The sequence below is a fragment of the Lemur catta genome, chromosome 10 (genome assembly GCF_020740605.2).
Source record: "Lemur catta isolate mLemCat1 chromosome 10, mLemCat1.pri, whole genome shotgun sequence".
Taxonomy (NCBI): domain Eukaryota; kingdom Metazoa; phylum Chordata; class Mammalia; order Primates; family Lemuridae; genus Lemur; species Lemur catta.
Window position 1 is genome coordinate 2,521,659 of NC_059137.1, and position 27,052 is coordinate 2,548,710.

The 27,052-nt window shown below is 64.6% G+C and overlaps 1 protein-coding gene across 1 annotated transcript in view; it reads right to left on the bottom strand.

The window, feature by feature from the left end:
• The window catches only part of VAV2 (vav guanine nucleotide exchange factor 2), a 147,030-nt gene that overhangs the window by 13,498 nt on the left and 106,480 nt on the right, over positions 1-27,052 (bottom strand). Inside the window, exons 6-21 of the mRNA XM_045562303.1 lie at positions 25,337-25,435; positions 23,936-24,004; positions 22,843-22,943; positions 16,452-16,551; positions 15,440-15,535; positions 14,699-14,767; positions 11,986-12,072; positions 9,903-9,988; positions 8,984-9,116; positions 6,409-6,518; positions 4,624-4,725; positions 4,223-4,311; positions 3,483-3,499; positions 2,769-2,790; positions 1,627-1,754; positions 484-558 (exon numbers count right to left, since the gene is read on the bottom strand). Coding sequence (XP_045418259.1) covers positions 484-558; positions 1,627-1,754; positions 2,769-2,790; positions 3,483-3,499; positions 4,223-4,311; positions 4,624-4,725; positions 6,409-6,518; positions 8,984-9,116; positions 9,903-9,988; positions 11,986-12,072; positions 14,699-14,767; positions 15,440-15,535; positions 16,452-16,551; positions 22,843-22,943; positions 23,936-24,004; positions 25,337-25,435 — 1,383 coding nt within the window. The remainder of the gene's footprint in view (positions 1-483; positions 559-1,626; positions 1,755-2,768; positions 2,791-3,482; positions 3,500-4,222; positions 4,312-4,623; positions 4,726-6,408; positions 6,519-8,983; positions 9,117-9,902; positions 9,989-11,985; positions 12,073-14,698; positions 14,768-15,439; positions 15,536-16,451; positions 16,552-22,842; positions 22,944-23,935; positions 24,005-25,336; positions 25,436-27,052) is intronic.

Below are 27,052 nucleotides of genomic sequence, written 5' to 3' on the forward strand. Positions count from 1 at the left end.
GGGTGTGTGGCAGGTGGGGGTGTGACGCAGTTTGCTCAAGGCTGACCGCTTGCCGCCCCTGTGACAGAGCCAGGACTTCCTCACACTCCTCCGATGAAAGGAACGCCACACAGTGGCCTTTTGCCTAAACATCGTCAAGTCCAGCCTGGAATCCTGACGCTGGGGGAGCTCTCCCCCCGCTAGGGCCGTGCCACAGTCCGAGGAGGCTCAGAGCGTCCCCGAGTGTGGGGAAAGGCGGCCACTGCAGCTCGGCAGACGCCCACCTTAGCGTTTAAACCACAAAGGAACAGACCCCCGGGAGGCTGAGCCCTTTAAACAGGGGGTGCGTCCGGCCCTCGGTCCCCGCCCTGAGCTCCAGCTCCGAGAGGCAGCTCACAGCAGCCTAAACCCGGCACGGACGTCCTGAACGAGCCAGGCCACCCAAGTGAGGAGACCGCGCCCAGGCCAGCATCGTTCCGGAAGCTTCCGTGGGAAAGGACTCACCCGTCCATCCACAGGGCAGGGCTTCACAGATGAGCTGGGGAAGTACCCAGACTTCCTGGTTTGCACGAGCCGGCCCTGGAAGAGGAGGTGACGTCAGGAAAGCGGCCGGGGCTGGACGGAGGAGTGGGGCCATCTGAGGTGCTTTCACCAACCCCGTTGCCGACACGGCAGTTACGGCTGACGCATCTCGACCCTGCTGTTGCCTCAGCTGACCTGGTCACTGCTCTGGGCAGGGAGGTGACGGGGTGTCCCCCTCCATAGATGAGAACACTTTGGCCTGGCCCATCAGCACAGCACCAGGCGGCGCTGCTCTTACCTGGAGGGGCGGGGCAGGCGGAGACTTTGCACGGCACAGCCCCGCCTGCACCTGTCGAATCTCCAGTGGCATGTGTGTGCGTGCGTGTGTGTGTGTGTGTGTGTGTGTTTGCGCACGCGCGCATGTGGTGCAACACACTCATGACTGAACATGTACCGATAATGACCGTGGTAGAAGCACCACGGCAGCGCATCCTAACACGGATACTGAGCAACATTCAGCTCCAACGTCAGCCCCCCGGAGGGAGCCCGGCTGGCCAGGTGCCCCCGAGCCCCCAGGGCACCGTGCTGGCCAGCGGGGCCCAGGGCTGGGCGGAGGTGCCCAGGAGTGGCGGACGTGAGGGGCAGGTCCACCATCGCAAAGGGCTCCGCGTCTGTGGGCCTCGTGAACAGAGCACTGAACTCCTGCTCGGACCTGCAAACTGCACCAGGTCGATGTCATCTGCGCCCACATCTGTCTCCCTCCCCAGATGTGGCCCCTGGGGGAGGCAGTGGCAGTGCACAGGCTGTCTGAACTGAGGGGGGAGGGTGGGCGTGACACAGCCGGAGCAGAGCCTGGGGAGGACCCAGGGGACACAGCCGGGGCCAGAGGACAAGGTGATGGGGAAGGGCCTGGTGCCGGCAAGAGGTGCCTCACACCACACTGCCTGCCACGCAAGAGCAGGGTCCCCAAGGACGGCCAGGCTAGGCGAGCCCCACCCACGCCACGGTGCAGGGTGCAGGCAGCAAAGGCCTCGCTGAGCCCCTCCTCCTCTTTACCCCCACCTGCCTCTGCCCGGGGACGGGGAAAGCAGACCCCACCCTCCCGGGCCAGGGCGCAGGACCCACCTCCCACCACTGGGACTCGGGGTCTCCTCTCAGCAGCTCAATCACGTCCCCCGTCTGGAAGGTCAGCACAGGCTTCCCGGGAGGAGCCGGGTTGCCATGGTAATTCTGCACGGCCACCATCTTGGGACCTGCGGGGACAGGGAGGGGTGGGGGGAGCTCACTCAGTGACTTTGTCCAGCCGGCAGCCCACCCATCACCAAACTCGGTCTCCGTCTGGGAGAGCTCTTTAGCGAGAGACACCCCCCAACCCCGCCGCCCCCTACAGCCAAGCCCGAATCATCCCTCCCTAAATTCCTCCCCTGAGGTGCCCGTGTCTTTTTGACAAATGTCATAAGTAAATTTATGCGATAAACACATTCAGGGTGTCACTGTGGTCACAGCGGCTTATTTCCGGAGGGCACCTTGTGTGCCATCTTCCAAACACCTGTCCAGCCTGGGACCCGCGGAGCAGGGGACGGGGGACCCCCAAGTGTCAGAGATGGGCTGACGGGGCTGGGTGGCCAGTGACTTGCCAAATACCACATGGCTGGTCAAAGGTCACTCAGGTCTGCAGCGGGGGTCCTGGCCGAGCCCCCAGAGAATCTGCAGCCGCTTTCGGGTGGGCCCTGGCTCCAGCCCCACCCTGCCCGGAGGCTCTCAAAGAACCGAGCCACCCCAAGCCCGACTCCCGCCAGCAGTGGGTTTTGTTTTCTCCTGGCGAGGGCTGGGTTTTATCCAGCCTGCCCAGGCTGCACTGAAGCTTTCCCAGACCAGGGCGCTTTCCATTCTCAGAACTGAGCAGCCGTGGTCCCACTGCGCAGCCCAAAGCAAGGGGAGGAACGGCCGAGTGACGGCCGACACCTGCTCTGCTCGGGGGCTTTGGGCCACAGCCAGGTGCCTCTCCCTGGGGTGAAGGACCTTGACCGCCTGCAGGCGGGGCCCTGTCCCCACAGGCCTGCACAGCTGTCCCACACACTCTCAGGGAGGTGGCCACGGGGGCGGGAGAGGCAGGAGGGAGGGGCCTCGAGGCAGGACAGGTTCTGGGAGCCAGGAGCGGAGGACGGACGGCAGAGCAGAGCCGGCAGCACCGGGCCAAACCTAGGCCCGGCTCCCAGGGGACCGCTGACGTGGACACAGCAGGGGGCCAAGTCCAGCACACTCACCTGGTCCCGCTCCAGAGGCATCCTGTGAGGACAAGGACAGAGCACGGTGATGAGGGACGGCTGCTCCCCAACCTCTGGCCTTCCCTGACCCCACACACCCCCAGCTAGAGGTGGAGGCAGGGAGCTGGGGGGGGCTCTGCTTCCTGTGCAACACGCCCCCCCACCCAGTATCCTCAGGCACAGCCTCCACCTCTGCTCAGCTCCCCTCCCAGGATGCACGGCCTCCCTCTCCTCCAGGAAGCCTGCCCTGACCACCCCCGAGCCTGGGGCTTGCGGCTCTGTCTGGGTCTCCCTCCTCCAGAGGCATCTCTGTGCCCCACACGGGGCCTGGCATGTGCCCCTTAAATGCTGGTTCAGTTGGACCCTGCAGCTCGGGGAGACACAAAGTCCCCATAAGCAAATTCAGTGACCTCATCCCCACATCAGCCAAACTGAGGGCTCAGAGCCACACAGGGGCTTCGGGGCGGGGGGCTGGCACATGCCCAGAGCTGCACCCACAGCCGCAAGCAGGATTGGGGGGCAGCTGAGATAGGAAGATGCCACCAGGGCCCAGGACGTCCACGAAGGAAAACAGGCCTCCTGGGACCTGAGTGGCGCATCCAAACCAGCACGTGGGTGGTGACAGATGAAGGACCGATCTTTCTGGCTCCGGGCACATGTGTGACCATAGGGGAAAGGGGTGGGACGGAGGGAGGGACAGTTTGGGGGACTTACCAGGTCTGCTGGAGAACCTGGAAAGGAAGTGAGGTGGGTGTGAGGGGGAGCCGTGACACCGGGCCCCGTGGCAGCTGTCACACACCGATGGGAGCCGCGGTTACTTCGGGACGCGGATTACGGACATGCAGACCTGAGCTCATGGCTGTGAGTCTCAACGACTTCTGAGGGTACATTCTGAGCCCTGGATTTAGGGGCCCCCAGGAGAGCTCAGAGGGGGTGGCAGCCCCGAGATGGCAAACAGTTGCCCCTGCCCAGGCCAGCTGTTTGGGGGGCAGCAGCTGCCTCCCTCCCCAGGTGGCACGTGGGGCTCACGGGGCAGATGTCCACAACTGACCAGTGATGCCTGCCGGGGCAGGTGCGGGCAGGTGTGGTGCGCAGGCCACCTATCCCTGTCCTCGCCTGAGACACACAGGCACCCACACGCCCAAGGAGTCGGGGCCCCTCTGCTGGTCGGACTGAAGGCAAACTCCCCAAAGACTCTTTCCGCCCAGCCACCTGCCAGCGGGGCTGCCACCCCCCGCCAGACAAAGCGAGAGCTACAACGGCCAGCACATGTGGCAGACGTGACCTAACGTCACCTAACACGCACTGGTGCAGGCTACTCTGTGCCGACACATGCATCCAGTGGACACGGGGGCACAGAGGCTGCAGCTCTGTGGACATGGGGACAGAGAGGCAGGCTGTGCGGCAGGGTCGCCTGTGAGCGGGCAGGCCAGGGACACAGGGCAGGTACTCACTGATCTTGCAGGGAGGCATCACCTCCAGGCACTCCTTGTGCGCCCCGACGCCACACTTGGTGCACAGGTAACCCTGGTAGAAGGTGCCCCTGCACAGGGTGGGGGACGGGGGGTAAGGTGAGGCTGCATCCTACTCTTCAGCCAAGGTCGGGGCCCCTGTCCCCACCCCTAGACCCACCTAGCTGTCTGCCCTGCAGGGCTTTCCCCCACCACACACGGCGTCCCTGGGCACTCAGGGACAATCACCTCCTGGCTAGATCTGAAACCCCAAGCGCCCTGCTGGGCCCGATGCTTCAGGGACACCCCCCAGCCCCTTGGGGCCTCACATGGGGCCCAGAGTGGGGCCAGAGGGATGAGGACCTGGGACGGATGTGGCGCTGAGCTCCAGCGGGGTCCCTCACCTGAGGAACATTTTGCAGGCTTTGCAGTTGGTGGTCTTGTCGAACGTGTACATCTGGAAGCTGTGGTGGTTGGCGTTGGCCTTGTCTGGCTTGATGTTTGACCTGGCCGGGCAAAGACAGCAGGAGCTGCGTTTGCCAGATTCCTGAGCCCCACGGACGCGGTCACCACCCCAGGAACCAGCCAGACTCGGAACCCGGCTGTGCAGTCGGGACCTGGACGCCAAGCCTGGCTCTGTCCCCGACACCCGGCAGACTTGGGGCCCGGACTCCCCACACAGGCAGGAGGGCCAGGGTGGAAGCCTTAACATTAAGCCGTGTGGGCACGAGGGAACCTTCTGGTGAGGGCAACGGTCTAACGTCTTGATAGGGCTGGGTGTGGGCAGGTGCGGGCGTTTGTCGGAACTCAGCAATTGTATACCTAAGGGTTGCACACTTCATTGTACGTAAGCTCAGAAGTTCAAATGCTAAACAGATACTGGGCTCTAGCTCCTGATGAGTCCCCTGGGTACGGGGGGCAACCCCGACGTCTGCGGCTGTCTCTGACACGGACGCGCTGTCAGACAGCCGAGGCCGCGAGGCCACACGGCGACACAGACCAGCAACAGCGCTAGACGCAGACGGGCCTGCGGCGAGGCGGTGGGTGTTCACCACGACATTCTCTCAACTTCCACAATAGAATGTTGGGGAGCAAGAAACCAAGGGGCCCGGTGCTGCCCACACAGCCTGGTAACAGACTAGCTGTCCGCCACCAAGCCGGGTGCCAGGCCCCACCCCAGCTGCGTCCAGAGAATCCCGTTTGACCGTCCCCACGTTGCCTCGGCAGGGCCCTCCCCACACCCCCTTCCGCCAGGAGGAAGCGCCAGGCGAGGAGCGCACCCCCCAGCAACCTCCGGCCCACCTGCCTGCAGCACCCAGGTGCAGGCGACCGTGCCGGCTGCTCTGGCCTCCGGGCCTGATGTGCCCAGGGAGCCCACCGGCTCCTTTCTCTGTCTCACATGGGAATGGAGTGTGGCCCAAATTTCACGGAAAACCAGTTCTGTGGCTTTCAAAAACAGGTGACGAGGCGGGGCGCGGTGGCTCACGCCTGTCATCCTAGCACTTTGGGAGGCTGAGGTGGGAGGATCGCTCAAGGTCAGGAGTTCGAGACCAGCCTGAGCAAGAGCAAGACCGCATCTCTACTAAAAACAAAAAAAATTAGCTGGGCAACTAAAAACAGAAACAAGAAATTAGCCGGGCGTGGTGGCACATGCCTGTAGTCCCAGCTACTCGGGAGGCTGAGGCAGGAGGATTGCTTGAGTCCAGGAGTTTGAGGTTGCTGTGAGCTAGGCTGACACCACGGCACTCTAGCCCGAGCAACAGAGCCAGACTCTGTCTCAAAAAAAAAAAAAAGAAAGAATAGAAAAATACAGATGACACGCCACCAGCCTGCAAGGCCCTAAAGATCAGGGTCACAGGAGTCCTCTGGTATCATGGGCACCCCTGGCCGGTCACTGCTCTGCTGGTCAGGTGTGTGGGGCTCAGCCTCCAGGACAGCCAAACCCATTCCAGCCAGGCACGGGGCACACCTGGGACAGGCTGTGGCAGATGGGGGCCCTGTGGCTCCAGGTAGACTATAAGGCAGCTCGGATGCCGGCAGGTGGGCTGGAGCCCCTCTCTGCCTCTGGTGTTCCAACTCCGCCTCCCGCCACCCTGCTCCAAGAGGGTCAACAGACCAAATCCAGTTGGGCTTCCAACCCCCCACACCGCACATCTGGGTGGGGCAGGGGGCTGCGTCCCGGCACTCACATGGCCATCTCGAACTGCTCCATCCACTTCCTCTTCATGTCCTCCGTCTTGCAGAAAAACTGGAAGCCTTGCTTTCCTTGAAGGTGAATCAGGTAGAAGCCATAGGACCACTGTAGGGGGGACAGGGACACACTGGCAACTGGGATGGCTTTGGGCACACTGGCATGTGCACACGTGCATGCTTCCCTGTGCTGTGTATGCACACATGTGTGTGTGTGCATATGCACACATGCACGGGTGCCTTGCCTGTGTAAACACACTCTCACGTGCATGCACACATGTGCCTGTGTGCTCACAGCCTCTCCCATGTGTGAGTATATGCACTGGTACAGGCATGCTGTGTGCATGTATGTGTGTATGTACTTGTGCCTGCATGCTGACTCTGCAGTGTACCCACGACTGTGGCTGAGTGTACACACCACTCTCGTGCCTGCACACACTTGTGTTGGATCCTGTGTGTGCAGGTGTTCTACGTGTGCCATGCATGTGCCTGTGTGTCCACATGCTGTCACACGGGCACATGCACATACATGGGGTTATCTGTACTCCTTCCAATGTCTGTGTGCAAGGATGCTCCGCTGTATGCAAACATACATGCGTGTGCAAGCGGGTGCAGGTCCCCAGGGAGCGTGTGCTCCAGAACTTGCCCAGGGCCCTGCCATAGTCCTCACCACTTTCATTTCCTAAACATGATGTTACAGACACTCCTCTGAAGTAAACAACAGAACAAAAACGCAGCGGATGGCCCTGGGCAGGCGCCCTGTCACCTGTCTGCAGCTGCCCTCCCCTGCCCTGCTTCCCCCGCCACAGCAGGCCTGGCCCTGTCTCGGGGAGAGGTTCTCAGCGGCCAGAGAGGGTTTGGAAAGTCTGAGCCCACTGGGTTAGAAAAGATGGAGTGGGAGAGGGAGGGAGGGAGAGGGGAAGAGGGAGGGAGGAGGTGGGAGGAGGGAGGAGGTGGGGAGGGAGGAGGTGGGAGGTGGGAGGAGGTGGGAGGTGGGAGGGGGTGGGGAGGGAGGAGGTGGGAGGGAGGAGGCGGGAGGAGGGGTGGAGGAGGAAGAAGGGAAGGCAGGGGCAAGAGGACGGAAAGAACACAGAAAAGCAAAGAGGCTGACAGGGCTGGAGAGGTCAAGGAACCCCGACAGGCTCTTGGGCAACCTCTGCCCCTTGACCTCCAGGGACTGGGGGTACATGGGGCTTCGTTTCTCACTTTCGGTAACGGGCACATTTTTAACCATGGATACACATCATTCCATAACTAAGAGACCGCGGAGAGTGACCTAGAGCCATCGTTTTGAAGAAAGAAAAGAAAGAACCAAGGGGAGGAAGAGGGGAGAAAACTGGCCATGGCCCCACGTTGGGCGGTAAGGTCAGGCCGGGCGGCAGGGCCTGGCGCGGTGCTTACCATTTTCCCGTGAGCCTGGGAGGCATGAGGAAGGGAGGAAGGGGAGACGAGGTCAGCGAGAGGCCTGGCCCCACGGGACACTGGCCCTGCCACGTGGGGCACCCAGGAAAGGGCTTTCCTCCCCCGGAGGGGCAGGTGTTGGAGGCTGGGACCCAGGAGGCCGCGTCCTCAGGCCACTGCCTCTTGGGCCTCGTTACTTATTTTGGACATCAGGACCCTACAGCTCCCCGGGTCCTGCATGCGGGGCCTGCACCCTGCGCTGCACACTCCAAAGGCCGGGCCTGGAGTTCCAGCGTGTGGGCTCCTGGGCCCCACACCCAGCCAGGGCCAGAGGACCTGCTCAGCGCCCTGCAGGAGCCTCAGCTGAGCAAGACTGAACAAGAGAGGGAGGGAGCGCACCCCTGCAGCCACGGCCATGCCCCTACAGCTATAGGGCCCACCCCCTGCAGCCATGAGCCCCACCCCTTCAGCTATGATCCCGCCCCCTGAAGCCATAGCCCCGCCCCCACACCATGCCCCACCACTATAGCCATGAGCCCCACCCCTACAGCTATGATCCTGCCCCTATAGCTATAGGGCCGCCCCCTGTAGCCATAGCCCCGGCCCCACACCATGGCCCCGCCCCTATAGCCATGAGCCCCACCCCTACAGCTATGATCCCACCCCCTGCAGCCACAGCCCCACCCCCTGTACCCATGGCCCCACCCCTACAGACATGAGCCCCACCCCCACAGCTAAGGGCCCAGGTCCCCACATCAGAGCTTTTGACAGGCCACAGCCAGGCCCACCCACAGCCGTCTTCCAAACAGGGCAGAGGTAGAGAGGGGAGAGGAAGGCGCCTGGCTACAAGGGACAGCATGGGCTGGAGTCAGGCTGGTCAAGGTCAAAGGGCCCACTCTCACTACAGGCCTCATGCAGGGCCTCTCCCCTCTGCCTCAGTCTCTCCATGGGGGAGCCAGGATCCTGATGGTGCCCACCCCCTGGAGAATGCTGGGCCTGGCACACGCGGCCGGCACGAGCAGCAGTCACAGTGACAAGGCGATGCCTGGGGAGGCCTTCTGCTGCCCCTGCCCTCGGTCAGGGCATGTCAACTCGTTTTGCCTGGTCTGGGACCCAGTGCCTGTCCCCAAGGCCACCCCAGCCGAGCCTGGCCTGCGAGTCTGCAGGGCCCACCTTCTTGATGTCCTTGTTGTTCATGGGGTCGTCCGTCATCTTGTGGAAGAGCAGCTCGATGATGTCCTTTAGCTCGTAGCTGTAGCCCCTCCGTTTGCAGATGATGACCACCTTGTCAAACAGGAACAGGTACCTGGCCGGACGGTGCGACCAGGGACCGTCAGCTCACCAGTGCAGGCTGCTCAGGGGCGCGGGACAGCCGGCGAGCACCTGCCGCCCCACAACCGGCCGAGCCTGGGAGCCTCCGCACAGGCCACCCGCTCCCGAGGGTGAGCCCTGCCCTGCCTGGCCCACCCGCTAACTTCCGTCAGTCTGTGTCGCTCCCCCAGGAAGCCCTCCCGGCCCCCACCCCTGCGACTGCGGCTGGTCCGCAGCCCTTCAAAGGGGGGTCTCTTGGACACAGGCCGTCCTCACAGCACCCTGAGGGTCACAGCCAGGTCACAGCTCCACCCCCACTAGACGTGGGGCCCCTGAGAGGGCAGGACCTGTAACTGCCGTGGCCCCAGCCCTCGCACACATGGGTGCACATGGAACACATGGAGCAAGCACGGATCGTGCCGGTGTGTCCCAGCCTCCAGGTCACCTGCCCACGCACCCCCTGCAGACGTCGCACACAGAGCTTGCCCGGCCACTCTGGGTCTGCCTTGGCAGAGAGATCGCAGGGCCGGCCCTGCTCTTGGCCGCCCCCGGCCCAGTGCCCGCCACAGGCAGGGCAGCCCCACCCCGTGGCAGCTGCTCCCTGACGCTCTCAAAGGGAGGAAGCGATTAAAACTGAACGACACAAAGCCACCAGGCAGGCCGCTCCTTCCCCAGGAAGGCTCTGTTTCCAGAACCACTTAGGAGCGGGGCTCCCGGGATGCAGAGCCAGACTGCCACGGGCGCCAGCCGGCCCGCAGCCACCGACCCCCGCCCGGCTCACCTGTCTTGCTTGGTGTGGTTGACTATGGACCGGACTTTGAGCTCCCCGTCAATCTTTGGCCTGCCATATTCCTCCAGTTTCACTTGCTGGAAAAGACAGGAAGAGGCATCAGCATGGCCTGCCGGAGCGTCCCTCGTCCTCCAGCACGGAGCAAGGGCAGGCGTGCACACGCCCACTGCGGTCGTCTCCACAGAAACCAGAGGGAGAGAAAGGGAAAGGAACCCAGTGGTCCCCGGCTGGTGCCTAGACGGGAGGTGCAGCAGCTGCAGGAGGGACGGGCCCTGGGGCCTCGGACCCCTCCCTGGCCAGCGTGCGGAGGATGCCCTTCAGCTCTGGGAACGCAGAGACCAACGGCGCAGTCGCGTCCACAGGCCGCTGCTGTGTGGAGCTGGAGCAGGATCTGGCAGGAAGAGCCAGACGGCCAGCCCCGCGCACCAAGTGAGAGAGAACAAACGGCGCTCATCACGAAGCGCGGGCGGGGGCCTGCGGCGGTCTGCCTTCCACAGGGAGAGGCTTCGCGTCAGCCCACCCCGCTGCTGAGTCTGCTGAGATCCTGCTTTCTCTTGTACTTGGTCGTATCTCCGCTGCTGTCCGGACGCAGGCAGAGCTTCCCCTTGACACGCTCCCCAGGGGAAGCGTCTATGCAGCCATGAGGTGGAGGGACACACTCCCGAATGTAAACAGGGCTGAGGGACGGTCTCGCTGAGGGTGCTGCCCAAGGGCGGCTCTGGTGTCACACGCAGCAGAGTGTGTACCTGCTGGCCCCTCCGTTCCTCACCTCTAAGGTGCGGAGGCCAGAGTGCCACCTCGCCCGCAGGGGGGTTTGGAGGCAGCGCCAGGGCCTGGCTCACGGGACTGCCCCACCCCTGCTGACGGCTGCTGTCTTATTCTGGTTATTGAATGAATATGCATCACTCGTGTGTGAAAACGTGAAAAACAAAACCAATTGCATTCCTCGTGTTCCAGAAGCAAAGCCCGCCCGCTGCGCAGTGTTCAGAAATGCCACGTGCGGAGCAGGAGGCTAACCGGGCCCCGCCTGGCACCAACGGCTCGGGCACAGTCACCCTCAGTCTCCGCACTCAGACGTTTTTATTTCTTTCTAAAACAAAGAAAAAGGGGCAGAAACATAATGCCATTCGGTGACTTCTCTTCTTGCTTTCACTGACGGCACATCGTGGACATTTTCCGTGTGCACGGGGAGTTCTCTCTGGGCTCTTCGGGCCCCGGGCCCCAGAGCTGGCCTGGGCATCTGGGGCCTTCCTCTGCCAAAGCTGCCGGGCCTGCGAAACTCACCGCAGGGAAGATGTTGGCGTAAAAGCCAGTGGTTCCCGGCCGGGTGGCTGTGCACCCTGGGGACATCCCGCAGCGTCTGTAGATACAGCTGACTGTCATTGCTCGGTGGGGCTGGGGGCGGGAGTGACGGGCACCTGCAGGTGAGGCCAGGGAGCTGTGCAGTGTCCGTAGTGCACAGACGGGTCCCATGACCAAGAACGGTCCGGCCCAGATGTCCAGAGCATGAGGTGGAGAAACACGGGTGGACAACCAGCCGATCCCAGAGAAGCTGGCACTGGCTGGCATGCCCTGTGGAGCATGCGCATCCCACGATGCACCTCCTCTCCCAAGTAGGACGTGACAGCCTCCGACGGAGCAGGCTGGGGACAGCGTCCCCTGAAGCATCACCCTGCCTGATCAAGTCCGAGGCGCAGGGTGACCGCAGGCCCCACCCTCTCTGGGACCCAACCCCCTGCACCGCCTCCTGCAGGCGGCAAGGTGAGGGTGGGCTGGGGTCCGTGAACGCCGGGAGCCGCAGCTCTCCTCCTGGACCCGAGGCGTCTCCGTCCAGTGGCCGGCGGTCAACACCATCCCCTGTCCCTGCCCCTTGGCAGAGGGCCGTCCTCCACGCACTGGCACCGGGGTTGGGTGACACAGGCGAAGAAGAGAGAACACCACATGCCCCAGATGGGATTCGGAAGCTGCCGGCACCACCCTCTGGCCGTGGGACACGGTGGGAGTTGGGACTGTGATATCATAGACACACTGTCCTGGTCACCCTGTTCTGGCCCGAAGAGTCAGCTGCACTCACCAAGTTTTCTATAGAACTCTGAAATTCACTGATTTTCTTTAAGGTCTCCTTGTCCCGTTTAACTTCGTTGATGTACATGGCCAAGTCCTGAAACAACAGAACCGGGTCAGGGGTGCTGGCGGTGTGAGGGGCTCAGCCCGGCCCCCACGTCCTGGTGGGCTGCCTGGAGACAAGGTGAGCCTCACCCGACAGACGAGAGACCCGGGGCAGGGGGGAACACACCACCCCAAAGCTGCTCGGCTCGGGGACAAGGCCAGGCCCACACTCCCAGCCAGGGCGGCTTCATTCTGCCCTGACACGCCCCTCCTCGTGGTCAGAAGAGGCACGTCAGGCCACGAAGAGCCGACTAGATGGGACGGACCCACGTCTCCACTCTTGCGAAGCCCCTGGGCCCCACAGAGCACCACCTCCCCTCGGGGCCTGGGCGGAGCGAGGGCTCAGCAAGTCCCTCTGCTTGGGTTTGGGTGTCCCCACTCTGGAGCCCATCCGCCTCACTGCAACCTCCCCGCCGGCCGCCAGAGAGCAGCACCCACTTGGGAAAGTGCGCAGCGTCCGGGCAAGGCGGGCAAGGCACCAGGGCCCCGCAGAGGGCCACCCAGCCCACGGGGCTGCAGGGCGGAAATCCTGTTCTGGTGGGGGAGGGGCCGCACTGTCTCCATCCGCAGCTGCCCTTGGGCCCAGGGTGGGGAGGAGGTCACCCCCCCTCCCCCATTCCTGGCCCTGGGAGACCTCACTGTCCGCACCCCCAGCCTTCACTCCTGGCAGGACAGAGCCTCCCTGAGGGAAGGGAGCTGCTTCTCGTCCATTTGCCTTTAAAACGAGAAACAGGTTCCCAGAGACAAAGAGCCCGATGGCAGGGACAGGATCTGAGCTCCCGTGGCAGAAACCATGGCCAGTCCAGCCACTGTGGCCGCAGCACCCCTGGCGTGGGGCAGGGTGAGTGGACGATGCGGAACGGGCCAGCGGGTGAGAGGAACAGCTGCCCTGACACACACGCAGGACTAGAATCAGTTTACGGAGCTCAGACCTGTCACTGCAACGCCCAGGGGGACAAATCTCGGGTCCAGAGAGGCAGAGCGGCCACCCGAGACACTGCCTTCCGAGGACTGAGCTCTCAGTCCCCAGGGGAAATCAAGCTCAACTACAGTGACAGCTCCCACGGCATGCTGGGAGCGGGTGGGGAGACTGGCAATCCCTAGCCCTCGAGTCTCGCGCTGCGGTCCACCAGCTCTCAGGACACGCAGGGCGGCCAGGTTCTTTGTGGGGCACCGTCAGCTACACTCTCCAGGGCCCCGAGCCGCCTGCTGGCGAGAACCCCAGCACTGGGCATGCGGAACACAGGCGACGCTCGGGCTCCGGCCACAGCCCACCGCACCTGCTGTCGCTGTCTCACAGCCCGGATCCTGGCTGGCTCACACGCCGTGGGGCTCACAGCACATAGGCCAGGCGGGTGCTGGCGGGGACAGGTGGATTCAGGGCAGCACAGCCTGAGCTGAGAAAGTCCCCGTCAGCCTGTCACGGCAGGGGGCATCGCTCCCCTGGGGTTCTCCCCTGGGTGCTGCCAGGGGACCCAAGCGGCAGGGGATCAGAGATCTCTGACATCACCGCCCACAGCCACGCACAAGGGCACGTGATTGGGGCGAACTGTTCCCAGACCACGAGGCCGGCTCAGAGACATCTCCGCACAGACGGCCGAGCCGCGGGTCCTACTCCCCACCCCGGGGCCCAGTGGCAGCTGCAGGTGGAGACAGATTACAGCCCCGCCCCCACCAGGAAGGAGCCCCTTAAAGGGTACTTGGGGAGGGGACGAAGGCCCAGAGCCCAGGACACTGCTGGGGGGCAGAGGTCAGGGCTGCAGCCCTGTGGAGGAGCCGCTAGACGTCATCCTCCCATGCACTGGGCACTGTGCCCGGCCTGGGGACACAGGTGACCGGGACCAGCACAGTGGCTGGGGAGGGGTGGCATGAACAAGTCTGCCCAGGGGTCTGGGGCGAGAGTCCCTGGGTCCAGGGCCCAGGGAGGGGACATCCTCGCGGGGAAGTGCTGCGCTCATCGCAAAGGTCGAGGACACGCAAGACGCAGCAGGTGGCAGGAGGGAGGCGGCCTGAGCAAACGCCCGGCAGTGAGCAAGCCTATGGCATGTTCCGGAGCCCGGAGTCCAAGCCTGCCTGGAACCGGGCACTCGGGGCAAACACGCTGCAAGGTCGAGAGCGAGTGCCCGTGAAAGGCCTCGAGTGCCAGGGCGAGAAGCCCATGCCTGGTCGGGGCAGCAGGAGTCACAGAAGTTTCCTGAGCAGGGAGTGGCATGAGCCGAGCTTGCCGGGATGGGGGTGGGGATGTGACTGGCCCTGAGATAGGAGCAAAAGAGGCTCAGGCAGGCAGCAGAGGGAAGGGCAGGGGGCCCCCTTCAGAAGCAGAGCCTCAGGGCTGGGCACCCGGAGGGCTGGGGCAGCAGGGGGAGGAGGCTCCCGGGAGTCCTCGCTGGCCAGGGGAGGCTCGGGGGAGACCCTGGGGAGCACCCGGCCTGCAGTCCCTGCACCCGCCCCCTCTGCCTCCCACGGCTCACCCGTCATCTGCCCTGACGCCTGCCATCCAGGGAAAGGTCTAGGTCACAACCGCAGCTCGTTAAGGATCCCCATTCGAGTCCAAGTATGCAGGTGTGGTGTGGTTGGCCCCACGCTGGCCTGACCGCTCCCTGCCTCAGTTTACCCACCTGCATGGCTTCCAGTGCTTCTTTGAGCTGTTGCCTCTCGGGCCGGTCAGTAGAATGGCTCAGAAGTTCCTAGCAGGGCGAGAGGGGCATCGGTGTGACCCTGAGGGGATCCCGGCCCCTGCCTGCGCCCCCGCCTGGTATGGGGTGTGTGCACAGAGCAAGGTGGTGCTCAGGACCAAGCCACCCCCACCCCCATGGCCCAGGCACTCGTTTAGCTGCCCAACTCCAAAGGCCAGAGAATGCCGACCCCCTACACAGCGGACACCCCACTTAGCAGGGGCCCTCTGAAATCTTGTGGATAACGGGGGCGGGGGTGTACCATGGGAAGGGAATCTACGGCAGCCCCGGCAGGGCGCTGCGCTGGCGGGTCACGATGAGTCACAAAGAGCCTCGCAGAAACCAGGCCTGTCTCTCCTGAAGGCCTTCCTATTTCCATCTCCACTGTGGCTACCAGGAAGCTCAGAGACTTGGTTCACTGACCAACCACAGCAGCTCTCTTACTCCTGGTCTGAGGATGCTTTTCTGTCTTTTTCAGGTTCTCGGACCTGTTACTGACCTTCACCATCATTTTCCTGTATTTACTGTGGTAACGATCACGTGTGTTCAGCGTGACTACGAGCTAAGCACAAACCTAATCTGTTTACATTCATCTTGATCTGTCTGGGGGCTGCGGTTCATGCCCAGGAAGCTGCGCGTGACACCGGCAGGGACCGCCATGCGGGTGCCGTGCCGGGGCCTCACCTTCAGGAGGAGGTGGTACTTGAGCACCCTCTGCATGGGCACCACCAGCAGGTCTTGCAGCTTGAACTTCCCGTCCTGGACCTTCAGTGTGCACTCCTGGGGGGCGACCGGGCGGTGAGCATCTGCCCACACGCCGGCCCCCGGGCCTGGCCCAGACGTCTGTTCCTTCTCCGGCCGGGCTCCCAGCACTGGGCCACGAATGGGGGGGGCGGGGGGTGACAGCAGGGGTGGGGACAGGCCGCCCCTCCCACCCTGGGGCGTCTGCACTGGTCCGGCCAGACACAGCCACACACAGGGACTCCAAAGGATCCCCTGGCCTGGCGCCCACTGGGCCTGCCTGGATGTGGCCGTGTCCTCCTCTGGGCCAGGTCCTTGGGAGAGGGGCAGTGGCCTCCCCCAGCCACCCCCGTCTCCCGCCTGGCCTCCGGGACAGCCAGGCGGGGATCTCGGGCAGAGCTGAGGGGTCATGCTCAGGAACCAGGCACCCCCAGGGTGGCCTAGACTCGGGGGCATAGAGCATGTCCTGGGGAGCATCCTGCCCCCCACTGCCTGAGCACCGGGCGCCTCTGTGGGCACAGGTCTCCCTGACCAGGTGAAGCACAGAAACCGCGGCTGGGCACAGGGCACCTGGGGAGGGGCTCCTGGGAGAACCACAGACCGGCCTGGGGTGAGGATGTGGGGGGTGGCCCACAGCTCCCAGCAGATGTCACCAGGGGTCCCCTGGGTCAGCAGAGGCCAGGGTCAGGGGTGGGTCACAGCGCCTTGCCGGGTTGGATTTGGTCCCAATGCTGTTCCTCCGTGGCACCCTGGGGACTCAGGCTGCGTCCCCACCCAAGACAGTGACCTCGGCCCAGCCCGCTCCCCCCCAAACAGAATGCAAAGAAAAATAGTCTACAGAAAGCGATCACATCACCACCCCCATCCCCACCTCCCCAGAGAGTGGGCAGGAGAGAGGCTGGGGCTACATGCTCCAGCCAGCCAGCCGCACCCGCGGCGCCGGGGAGCCCCTCACCTCGACCTTCTGCCTGAAGTCCTCTCGGCTGGCCAGCAGCTGGTTCAGCGTGTTCTGGGCGTGCTCCATGTGGCTGCAGTACTCCCCGTAGATCAGGAGCCTGCAGGGTGCACAGGCGCACACGGTTAGCGAGGCCCTCACGGCTGCAGGGAGCCCGTGTGTGTCTGTCCCGACGGGTCTCTTCCCTGACAGCTCCTCGCCTGTGAACATGCCTCACGGTTTTGTTCTTCCCACATGGCTGCCTGCGGCTCCTTCTCCCCCTTCCTCAAGTGCCGCCAGGCCAAGGGGGCTGCCAGAGGCCGGGAAAGGGGGCTCTGCTCTCCCCGAGCCCGGGAGGACCCTTCTGTGGTTCTATCTCAGGTCATGGCTGGGCTCGGGGGGAGTTCTTGAGCCCCCGTCCCACCCCTGGACTCCCCAGGGCTGACGGACCCCAGGAAGCCTCGGACTCCTGCCCCAGGCCCTGAGCACGGAGCCTGGCCTGGCCGTGGCTCCCCGGGCGCTGTGCCGTGTTACCCCCTTGCTTCCACATGGCGAGGGGATTCCACGAGCAGGTGACGTCAGCACTGAGCACCCCACCCTCGCCCAGAGGAGGGGCGTGGCTGTGTGGCCCCCAGGGTCTGAGGGGAACCCTCCCGCGCTGTCCCTCCCGCGGCCATCACTGTCTCTCCCGTCTCTGACTCTCAACTCGGTGCCTTGCACGCTCTCTTTGGTCATAACACCTTCTCCTTTGTCCCCAACTGGGCCCACGAGCTGCCCCCAGGGCTGACATCTCTATTAACCGGAACCCCAGGTTCCTGGCCTCTGGAACCTCAGGGTTTCAGTTACCTGAAACTTCACCTTGAGAACCCTGTCCCTGTCACCCCACGACAGGGAAGCCCACAGGCTTCCTCGGACCAGCTGATGACGTCACGGCCACAGGATGAGAAACCCGCCACTCTCCAGGGCTACCGCTGCCGGGTGCTTCACTGACGGTGTTATGACCCCGTGACCCACTCGCAAGGGTGGGAGCGATTAGCCCCAGTCTTTAGGCAGACAAACTGAGGCCTCGGTAAACTTGCTAAGGGTCACCAGATAATAGGTGACAGTCTGGCCTGCAAGGCTGGGCCTATTCATGGCGTTCCAGTGGCACCCGCTCTGGGAGCGCCGTGTCCTCAAACGTCTGGCGTCCTCCCTGCTAGGGAAGCTCGGGGCAGTCTCGGGAGCAGGTCGCAGTGGTCTCGGGGCCATTCTCTGTCCAGCACAGGTGCTGTTCCCCCGGCGTGGGGCACCCGCCTGGGGCTCGGGGTGGCAGCTGGGCTGCAGCTGGCGTGGCTTCCGTGGACGCTGGCACACAGGAGCAGCACCCTGGTGGTACGTTCCTAGCACAGAGCCTGAGGGAGCCACAGCTCTGCCACACGTGTCCTGGGCACGTCTCCTCTCCCTCCAGCCTTGGGGGTTTGGGGCCAGGCAACCCCCACTGTCTCCCCAACTTTGGAGCTCTGAGCTCGTCAGAACAAAGCAGTAGCTCGGTGACACTGTCCCCCAGGAACACGTCACTTCTGAGCCGGCTCAGGCACAGGACAGACGTCACTGTCCTCACACACGGTTGGGGGCTCCCAAGGTCCCAAGACCCGTCAGGGCCCACACGTTGGGCCCCGCTACGGGCATGTTCTCGGCCACCCTGAGATTCTCCCCTGCACAGGCCTGTGGGGAAGCTTCCAGCACCGCGAGGCCGAGACTCTGACTCCAAGAAAAACGTGACTCTGGTCCCGGAGCCGCACAGGTGCGCCCCTTCCCGCCACTGCAAAGCAGAGCCCACGGCCAGGCTCTGCATGGGCAGATGGGGACGTGGGGCCCTGGTATGGCACCTGCGTGGACGTGTCCCCACAGCCACATGCACCATGGCTGGGTCCTGTGTCCACAGGCAGGGGTGGGGCCCTGGGCGTGGCACCATGTGGACATGTCCCCACACTGCGCAGGGCCCACCTCCTTGTCTGGCGCCACGGCACGTGCTGACCAGGACCCCAGCCCTGAGTCTCGTTACTAAATTGGGAATTTTAATATAAAGGTTGATTAAAACCCACCATCTCTGGAAGCCATTAGGGTAAAGGTTTCTTCCCCTTTTAAAAACTGAACAAAAGCCTCAGGAACCCCAGCCACAGCAGGAGGGGACGGGCACAGAGGGACATCTGCGAGGCCACTGGCCGGTCTGGAGGGAGAACCAGAGAGGACACTGGCACGGCCGGTGGGCTCTGGCCTCCCCCCAGCTCGGCGTGGCTCCTCCAGCCGGCGAGAGCAGCCGGTGGTGCCTGGAACACACGCTGTACCCCGTGCGTCACTCGGCACCTGGGCTGGATGCCCCAGGGCTGCAGCTGTCACTGGGCCACCAACGGGGACGTGGAGGCTCAGATAGGACTGGAGACTTGCCCAAGGCCCCAAGGCTCTCAACAACCAAGAACGGACTCAGATGAGCTGTAACTGACCCCAAAACCCAGCTCCCTGGGCTGCCCTGCGCCGCCTCCTGAGCCATGCTGCCCACTGAGGAGGGCCCAGAACCACCACAGGGAACCACGGGGACCCTGCCACCCTCAGGACCCCAGCCCATCCCCTGGCCCCTTGGGAAAGAGTCTCCTGGCCCGGCCTGGGGACTAAAGTGTGGAGGCCGGTGGGGGGAGCGACCTTCACCCCATTCAGAGCCCCCCAAGGCAGCGTGGAGGTGGGAGGGTGGGTCAGGGAGGAGGAGGCTGAAAGGCGAGGAACAAGCCCCCTAACGCAGCAACCCCCACGCAGTGTCATTTGTGGGTGCTGGGGACATGGGCAAAGCCCACGGGGTCACATGGACACCCCACCGCCTGCTGATGTTCCCACATGCCCCACAGCCACTGTACACTCAGGCACTTGTCTGCAGGTGCAGCTGAGCCGGCCCCAGTGACAGCCTGGCCCTCCCTCTCCGGGCGGGGGGCTGAATCCTAGTGGACGTACGCCCCGTGACAGCAGCTCCTGACTGGCTGAGCCAGCCTGAGCCCCTTAGATGCCGCGCTCTGCCTGGTTAGTCGGGGCCCAGGTTAGGCAGAGAAGGGGCTTTCCTCACACCACACCCACCAGGGCCCCCACACCGGCCACAGCATGGCTGAGCCAGCAGCCTTCTCCCCCTGGCAAACTTCTATACATCCCTCAAAACCCTTTCCTCTCACTGCCTTCTCCATGTCACCTTCCCCTCCCCACCCCTAGGCCCAGCAGGGCCAGATGCAGAAGCAAGGACAAGGTCTGGGGCAGCAGGGCAGAGGCCTGTCCCTCTGGGTGGGAGCCTGTGGAGGAGCCCACGCCGGGTCACCCCCACCCCTGCCTAGTGGCTTAGCGCTCCTGGGACGATTCATTCCTCCCCTTACCCCACATCCCGCTTGGAGCCCGGGCCAGCACCAGGCCCTCACACCGCACTGCGTGGCCGTGGCCACAGGCCTGCACACAGGTCCTGCCCCCGCTGGGTAAACAGACGGGGAGAGGGGACACGACCTGCGCAGGGAGGGGGGAGACGCGGCTGGGGAAGGCGGGGCTCCGCCAGGAAGCCGAAAAGCCCGGCGCACTGCCAGGCGGCCTCGCTGCACCCTCGGAAGCGCCACCTCCAGGACAGGCACTTCGGCTCAGAGGTGACGGCATTCTGAGGTCGCCCAGCAACCAGGTGGCAGAGCCAGATTCCAAAGCGAACCCACGTGGCTCCCAGGCCCGGTGCTCCCGCCCCAGGGGGAGGCCTCTGCAGGGACACTCTCAGCCTTGGGGGCCTGAGCCCTCGTCCCCCAGCCCAGCTGCAGCGCCGATGGCAGCGGCCCCGTGGGCTCCTGAGGGAGAAGGAACCAGACCAGGACCAGCTGGCCGGCCCCGTGACACCTGCCTTGTGCCTGGTGGACATCGTGAAACCAGTGTAAGACTCCGCCTCCAGCAAAGCAGCCCCCCTGCGTGAAGCCACTATAGTTGTGGTCACTGTCACAGCCACCCCAGGACACGCACACGGATGCTCGCGCCCCCCACCCAGGGCACAGCTGTCCTGAGCACCTGCCCTGCGCCACGCAGTGGGGGCCCCAGGGTCCCAAGGGGGCATGGTTTGACTTTTCCTCAAACATCCGGAGAAACAGACAGTGAGTCTGAGCCCACTGGAGGAGACCGTTAAGGAAGCAGAAGGCCACAGGCCGCGTTTCAACCCCGAACATCTGCTGTGTTGAGAAAAATGACCCCACTTGGACATGAGGCCTCGCCTGGAGCCCCGGCCTGCCAGGGCGCCGGACCGGATGGCAGCCCCTCTGGCACCGGCTGGCTGCGCCACGCACACGGTTCAGGTGCAAGTGACAGCTGTCATGACAGAGAAGACCGAAATCGCCCCCAAGACCCAGGCGCCGTCACCTCGTGAGGCGCGAGCGACCCGTGTCCACGAGTTAACGTCTGACGCAAGCTCAGTCTGTCTGGAGCAGGGTCGCGTTGTCTGACCGTGACCGCGGAGCTCTGACCTCCCGGACGGCAGCGGGAAGGCATCTCCTGGGAATGCCTGCGGCGGCCGTTTCCTCTCCCCGCGCAGGCCCGGCCTCCCCGCTGCAGGGATAGGCCACTGCAGGGTCCTGTGCAGGTGCAGGGACGAGCCGGGACCACGTGGGACACGGGGACTAGACAGAGCCGGAGCTAAAGGCCTCCCAGACTCACAGGCCCTCGGGCAGCCGCCCCGCCTGCGTCCCCGGGCTGGCCCCCGTGCGCCTGCAGGTGCCTCCCCAGCTCACCTGCTCACCTGCCCTCTGTCCACGGGCACTGCCTGCTCCCGCCACAAACCCCCAGCCCAGGGCCCCGGGACAGCGGGCTCTGGGACCGTCCCCTGAGGAGGGGAGATGGCTCCTCGCCGGGGGCCACAGAAGCACCTCTGGGTTCCCTGGGGAAGGTGCCTGAGAGTCCAGCCCTGGGACTGTCCCCGCTGCCTCTGCAGTGACGGTGAGCTGAGCGAGGCCCCCGGCAGACAGTGCAGGGGCCCCTCCTGCAGATGAGGGGCAGATGGACCCGGGGACCCCACGTGTGGGCCCAGGACCACGCGGCCAGGCGGCCCCCAGACCCCACATCAGACCCTTCACGTAGGGGACCCAGGAAGCCCCCAGGCGGCTCCGTGAGCAGCCAGGTCCGCGAACACAGATCCCTGCGGCTCCTTCTCCAGAGGCTCTGAGGGACAGGACGCAGGGCACCGTCTCCCGAGGGGTCTCTCAGGATCCCCGCGGCTGAGAACCCGTCTCCAAGCTCCTCCGTCGACCCCTCACCCTCGCCGGCATCCGCGCTCTAAAGAAACGGCCGCCGAGGCTCGAGAGCGAGAAGCAGCAGCCCGAGACCTCCGCTGGGGAGGCAGAGCCACCCTGACCCCCGCCCCTCACAGCTGGTCAGAAGCTTCCAGAATCCCACTCCTTCCCCGCTGAGTTCCAGCAAGACAGTCTGGTCGCACTCCCCCCCCCACCCCACCCCACCCCGCATCAAGGCACCGCACATGGACGGGCTTAAAGCCAGACCCAGATAAACACACGGAGGCCCCATACAGTGACGTTTTCTATCCAGGCGACTTGTGACCTCCCCATGACAAGGGCACGGGGGCGTCGGAGGGGCCACCGAGGGGCACGATTAACGCGGTGGGCTCTGACAGTGTTGGGCCAGCCCCACCTCTGCAGCTGGACACAGGCCAAGTCCCCGCTGCAGCTCCAGGGAGGACTGGGGGCCGCCGGTGGGTCCCTGAGGTTATGGACCTGCCACGGCAGCCTTTTGCTGGGCATGGGCAGCCACGTGGGCAGCACGGCTCAGCTGCAATTCACCCTCGGGCACCCCAGACTCAGATGCCACTCTGCCCCTGACTGACGGTGAAGAAAGTCGAAGTTTGGTGTCACATGTCATCAGCAGAGTGGGGAAGGGGCCCAGCCCGGGAACCCCAGAACCCGAGGCCTCAGCCACGGCACAGTTCACTGCCCGCTGAGTCACTGCTCTGTCCCTGTGTCCCCAGACCCCTCACTCAGGCCCGCACGGAGCAGGCAGGTCTCTGTGTCACCAAAACCGGATGGGACACACTCATCTCCCCATCCAGGTGGACAGCCCTCGGGGTGCCCGATGGCCCCAGGACCCTTGGGCAGATGCACTGTGATGTCACCAACGTCAGCCTGCCACCCAGACCCCACATGAGTGAGAGGCGGGGGTGCTGCTGGAGCCCCCGGGAGGCCCCCCAGGCTGGCACGGGTGGGGAGGGCAGTTTGCAAGTGCGGAGGGGTCCGGAGGGGGGTGGCAGCGCCACAGAACGCCCCAGAGCCTGAGGCTCCCGCCCGTGGAACCCCCACTGCTGTCCCGTCCCCAGGGCCAGTCTTGAGAGGAGCCAGACACTCTCCCACAGACGGAGGCCACAGCCACTCACCTTTCCTTGAACTCGAGGAAGACCTTGGCCAGAGCGCCGCCCCCCGCCGTCACGGACACGCCGATGGCCCTCAGGAAGCTGTGGTGCACCCTGATCAGGTCCTGGGACAGAAAGGGCCGTCAGCGCACCACCAGGCCCACCGAGGCGCGAGGGGCACGCCGCCATGACACACCCTGGCAGCTCTGCTGTGTCTATCGGGGGTATCTGCGTGAGGGGGCTGGGGCTGGGCTGTACCTCCATCCCCACTAACAGCGGGTGTGACCCGGTAGAAGGTTCTACAGCACAGTGGCGCCCGCTGTGTGGCTGGAGGGGACGCCCACAGCCGGCATCAGCCCGTCCGACACAGCATGGCCAGCCCGGGGCAGGCTCCCGGGCTGGAATGGGCAGCAATGCGTGGCGCTGCTTCTCCCAGCCAGCACCCTGGGGCGCCCCCTTCCCACCCCAGACCATTCCTGTCCATTGGTCATCGTCCTGGCCAGGGCTCAGGGCAGGACGAACCCCGGGTCAGGCAGGGCACAGAGAGCGGGAGGTTCTGGGGTCTGGGTCGGCTTCATCCAGGACAGCGTGAGCAGAGCCCACCCCTCGAGCGGGCCAGAGGCCGAGGGAGGTGGGACGGAGCCACCCACAACAGGAAGAGCCAGGGGCACTGTGCTCCCAGATAAGCCCACCCTGCGTGGCCTCCAGAGCCTCGAGCCAACCCGCCTGCTCTGCCACCGGGTCGAGGCGAGTCTCCACATGGGGACCTGCCTGTCACACGTCCATGTTCAGCGTCCAGGAGCAGGAGGGTTGCTCACAGGGGTGGGGGCACATTTCTCCCCGACAGCCCACTTGTGGGGTTCCAGGCCTCTCCCAGGGCTGTGTAGGCCTGTGCTGCCGCAGTGGGCAAGCAGAGCACCTCTCATGCCCTGCCTGGACACCCCCAAGTCCAAAGTCCCTGGAGAGGGGGCACGGCTCTCCTCCTTCACCCTGCCGGCCATGAGCCACCGTGGAACCGGCAGGGACGGCAGCGCCTGAGCCGGCCTGACGTCCAAGGAGCAGCCAGTACCGGGGGAGGACCCAGGGCCTGCCAAGCCCGAGCCGGCCAGACCCTCACCTCCAGGTTGATGAAGACGGCTGCCATGTCCGCCGGGCTCAGCACCAGCCGCAGGGGGCTCATGTAGTTCTGGAAGAGAAAAGCCTCCACTGGGCCTCGGCCAGGGGCTGCCCACCTCATCAAGGCTGCGGCCACCGGCAGCAGGGGCCCTGGGGTGGCTCAGCAGGCCAGGCACAGGGGAGCCCTAGGCCCTGCCTGGCTCGGTCCTACAGTGACAAGTGCCATGGGGGACCTCTTGGGAGGCGGGTGGGATGGCGCCCAGGCAAATGTCCCCACACCCTGGGCCATGATGAGAGTCCTGAGGTGGACGCTGGTGTCCTTGGCCACCACGTGGGGCAGAGAGCTCTGTCCAGAGGGACAGGCACTGGTGGCCGCTGTGTGTGGCCCAGTGGTTCTACCCGTGCCGAACAGGGGCTGGCTCTGGCCTCTCTGGGCCTGTTTCCTGGCCTGTGACGGGGGCCTGTGCTGCCTACCGAGCGTGGTCTGGGGGTGGTCCACAGGGGTCTTTCCTGAGCACACCCCCTGCCCCACCTGAGACAGGCATGGCACCCCCCACAGGAGCCGATCTCAGAGCTTCCGCCAGGGAGGACGGGCAGGGCTTCAAGGGGACAGAAGGGCCTGGGCCAGACTGTGCAGCAGGGGTTTGTCTCCCGGTTACAGGGCAAGGGCTGGGGACGGGCACCAAGGGCTGGGGACGGGCACCAAGGGCTGCGTGGGTCAGAAGCAAGGCCCGGCCAGAGCAAGGCGGGCCTGGCCCAAGGGGCACCCCAGGGCTCCTGGCGAGAGGCACCACAGTGCCACTGCTGTAGACAGTGAGGGACTCGCTCAGGTGTCCCCATCACAGCCACCCTGGACTCCACAGCCAGTCAGATTCCACCTTGAAAACGATGTTGTTTTTCTTGTCCCAATACGCACAGGCAGTTGGCACTGAGGACACACAAGTGACAGGGCAAAGCCCCAGAGCCAGGCCTCCTATGGGACGGGGGCCGGAGTGGGTGGGGCAGGTGAAGGCCGCCTGTGTCCCCAGGAGCTCAGCAGGGAGAGGCAGAGAGGACTTTGGGGGCCGAGGGCAGGACGGCCGTTCCCGGAGCTCCGAGTCTGCTGCTCAGGCCACGGGCCCGACCGCATTCCACGCAGGACACGCCCAGCTGCCCGGGGCGGCTGCTTGGCCCTCACAGAGGGAAGCGGAGCAGAGAGGTCAGGCACGGCCCTCGGTGGCGCGCACACGGGCTCACAACTACGGGCGCCGGGACAGCCACCTCCTCTGCGCGGAAGGCACCTGACGGCAGGGCTGAGAGGGCCACTGGGCCCCCTGGTCACAGCTGCCCAAGTCCCGGCCTCACGACCGCAGGAGACCTGACATCAGGCAGCCGCGGCCACTGTCCGGTGGCCCACACTCACCTTCTCGATGTCCTCCAGCGTGCGGTAGTACTTGGCCTCCGTCTCCTGTATCTCCAGCAAGCAGCAGCTCCTCTTGTCGTCCTCGGTCATGCCCATCTTCTGGAGGGGGGACAGGAGACACGTGCCAGGACCCGCAGGCCCAGCCACCAGCGCCTGCCCGGGAAGGCCCAGCCACCCGCCCCACGTGGCAAGAGAACACCTATGGGGCTTGGCCGCGAGATCTCTGGGGGTAAAACAGTGAGGCAAGAAGGGACATAGGCGGCCCAGGGCCTTCCCATCCATCTTGCCCATGGGGAAACTGAGGCACGGGGCAGGGACGTGACATGGGGACAGAGCCGAGGAAGGTATGGAGGCTTCTAGAATCCCAGGCTCCTGTTCCTCTGATCTGAGTCTCAATTCTTCACCACACTGGGGCGAGGGCCTCAGAAGCCGCCCCCGCCAGCGCGTGTGGGAGCGACTCGCCGTAGCACCCACTGCCCTCCCAGCGGGCCACGCCCACCACTAGGCAGGCGTCCCAGCGCCGATCACCCCACAGACCAGGCTGCCCCACCACGGGTCCACTGGCCTCCACCCAGGGCACCTGAGGTGACAGGGTCACTGGGGTGGCACCTCTAGAGCAGGGCCTGCCCCGGCCCCGGAGGACACAGCCGGGCAGCCTGACCAGAGCCTGCCTGGCCGCCGGCAGGTGGGGCACGGGGGCAGGGCGGGTTTTCCCAGCACTTCCCGTGGGCTCCTCTGCGCTGAGTGAGCCTTCTCTCCCGGAGGCTCTGGGGAAACGGTGCTGGCAGCTGTGACCTGCCACTGCACTTATGTCGGCCCTGAGACCGTCACTGTCCTCCAAGCAGTACCCAAGGTCCCCTTGGAGTCGGCCAGGCCCTGCTCCTGGGCAACGTGCAAGATGAGGCCCAGCAGGAGCCCCCGAGGCTCCTTCCCAAGCCCAGGCCCTGCCCAGCAAGGGGCCTCACGGGGGGTGTTGGGGTGCACGATCCCCGAAACCACATGGGCCAGACAGCGTCTCCCTGGAGACAGGGTCCCGAGTCTTCTCAAAGAGGTCTGAGACCCCCCCCAGAGGTCGAGAAGGTGGTGTTGGCAGAACGTCTCTGGCCACCCCTTACGGGCCACTTACCTGCATGTACCTAATCTGAGAGCATGGGAGATAAACGAGAGACAGCACCGGTTAGTGGGGGCCACTCTGTCCTCCCCAGCTGTGCCTGGGACGTCCAGGACGCCCACCCCACAGTTAGCCAACAGTCCAGAAGTCAGGTCGCAGCCCCTCTGCGGGCCGGGCTGGGTGGAGAGGAGACAGCTTGGGGACCAGGGCCCCACAGCACCTCCCTCATGTCTGGGCTCTGTAAGTGGCACCTGCCATCCTCTGGTTTTCTAAGTGTCTTTGAGGAAGTCACCATCTCATGACCTTCCACTTAGACTGTTCAGGTAGTTCCAGACATGACATGGGAGGGGATAAAACCAGCTATTTTATCTCAAAGGACCCTGGCAGGAAGCAGGAGTCCCGCAGCCCCCAGTCGCCTAGACAGCTTGAGAGCCCCAGCACCGCACTGGGCGCTGGGACCGGGACTGGACGTCAGAACCAGCACCGGGCGTTAGGACCGGGACTGGACGTTAGAACCAGCACCGCACTGGGCGTTGGGACCGGGACTGGACGTTAGAACCAGCACCGGGCGCTGGGACCGGGACTGGACGTTAGAACCAGCAAAC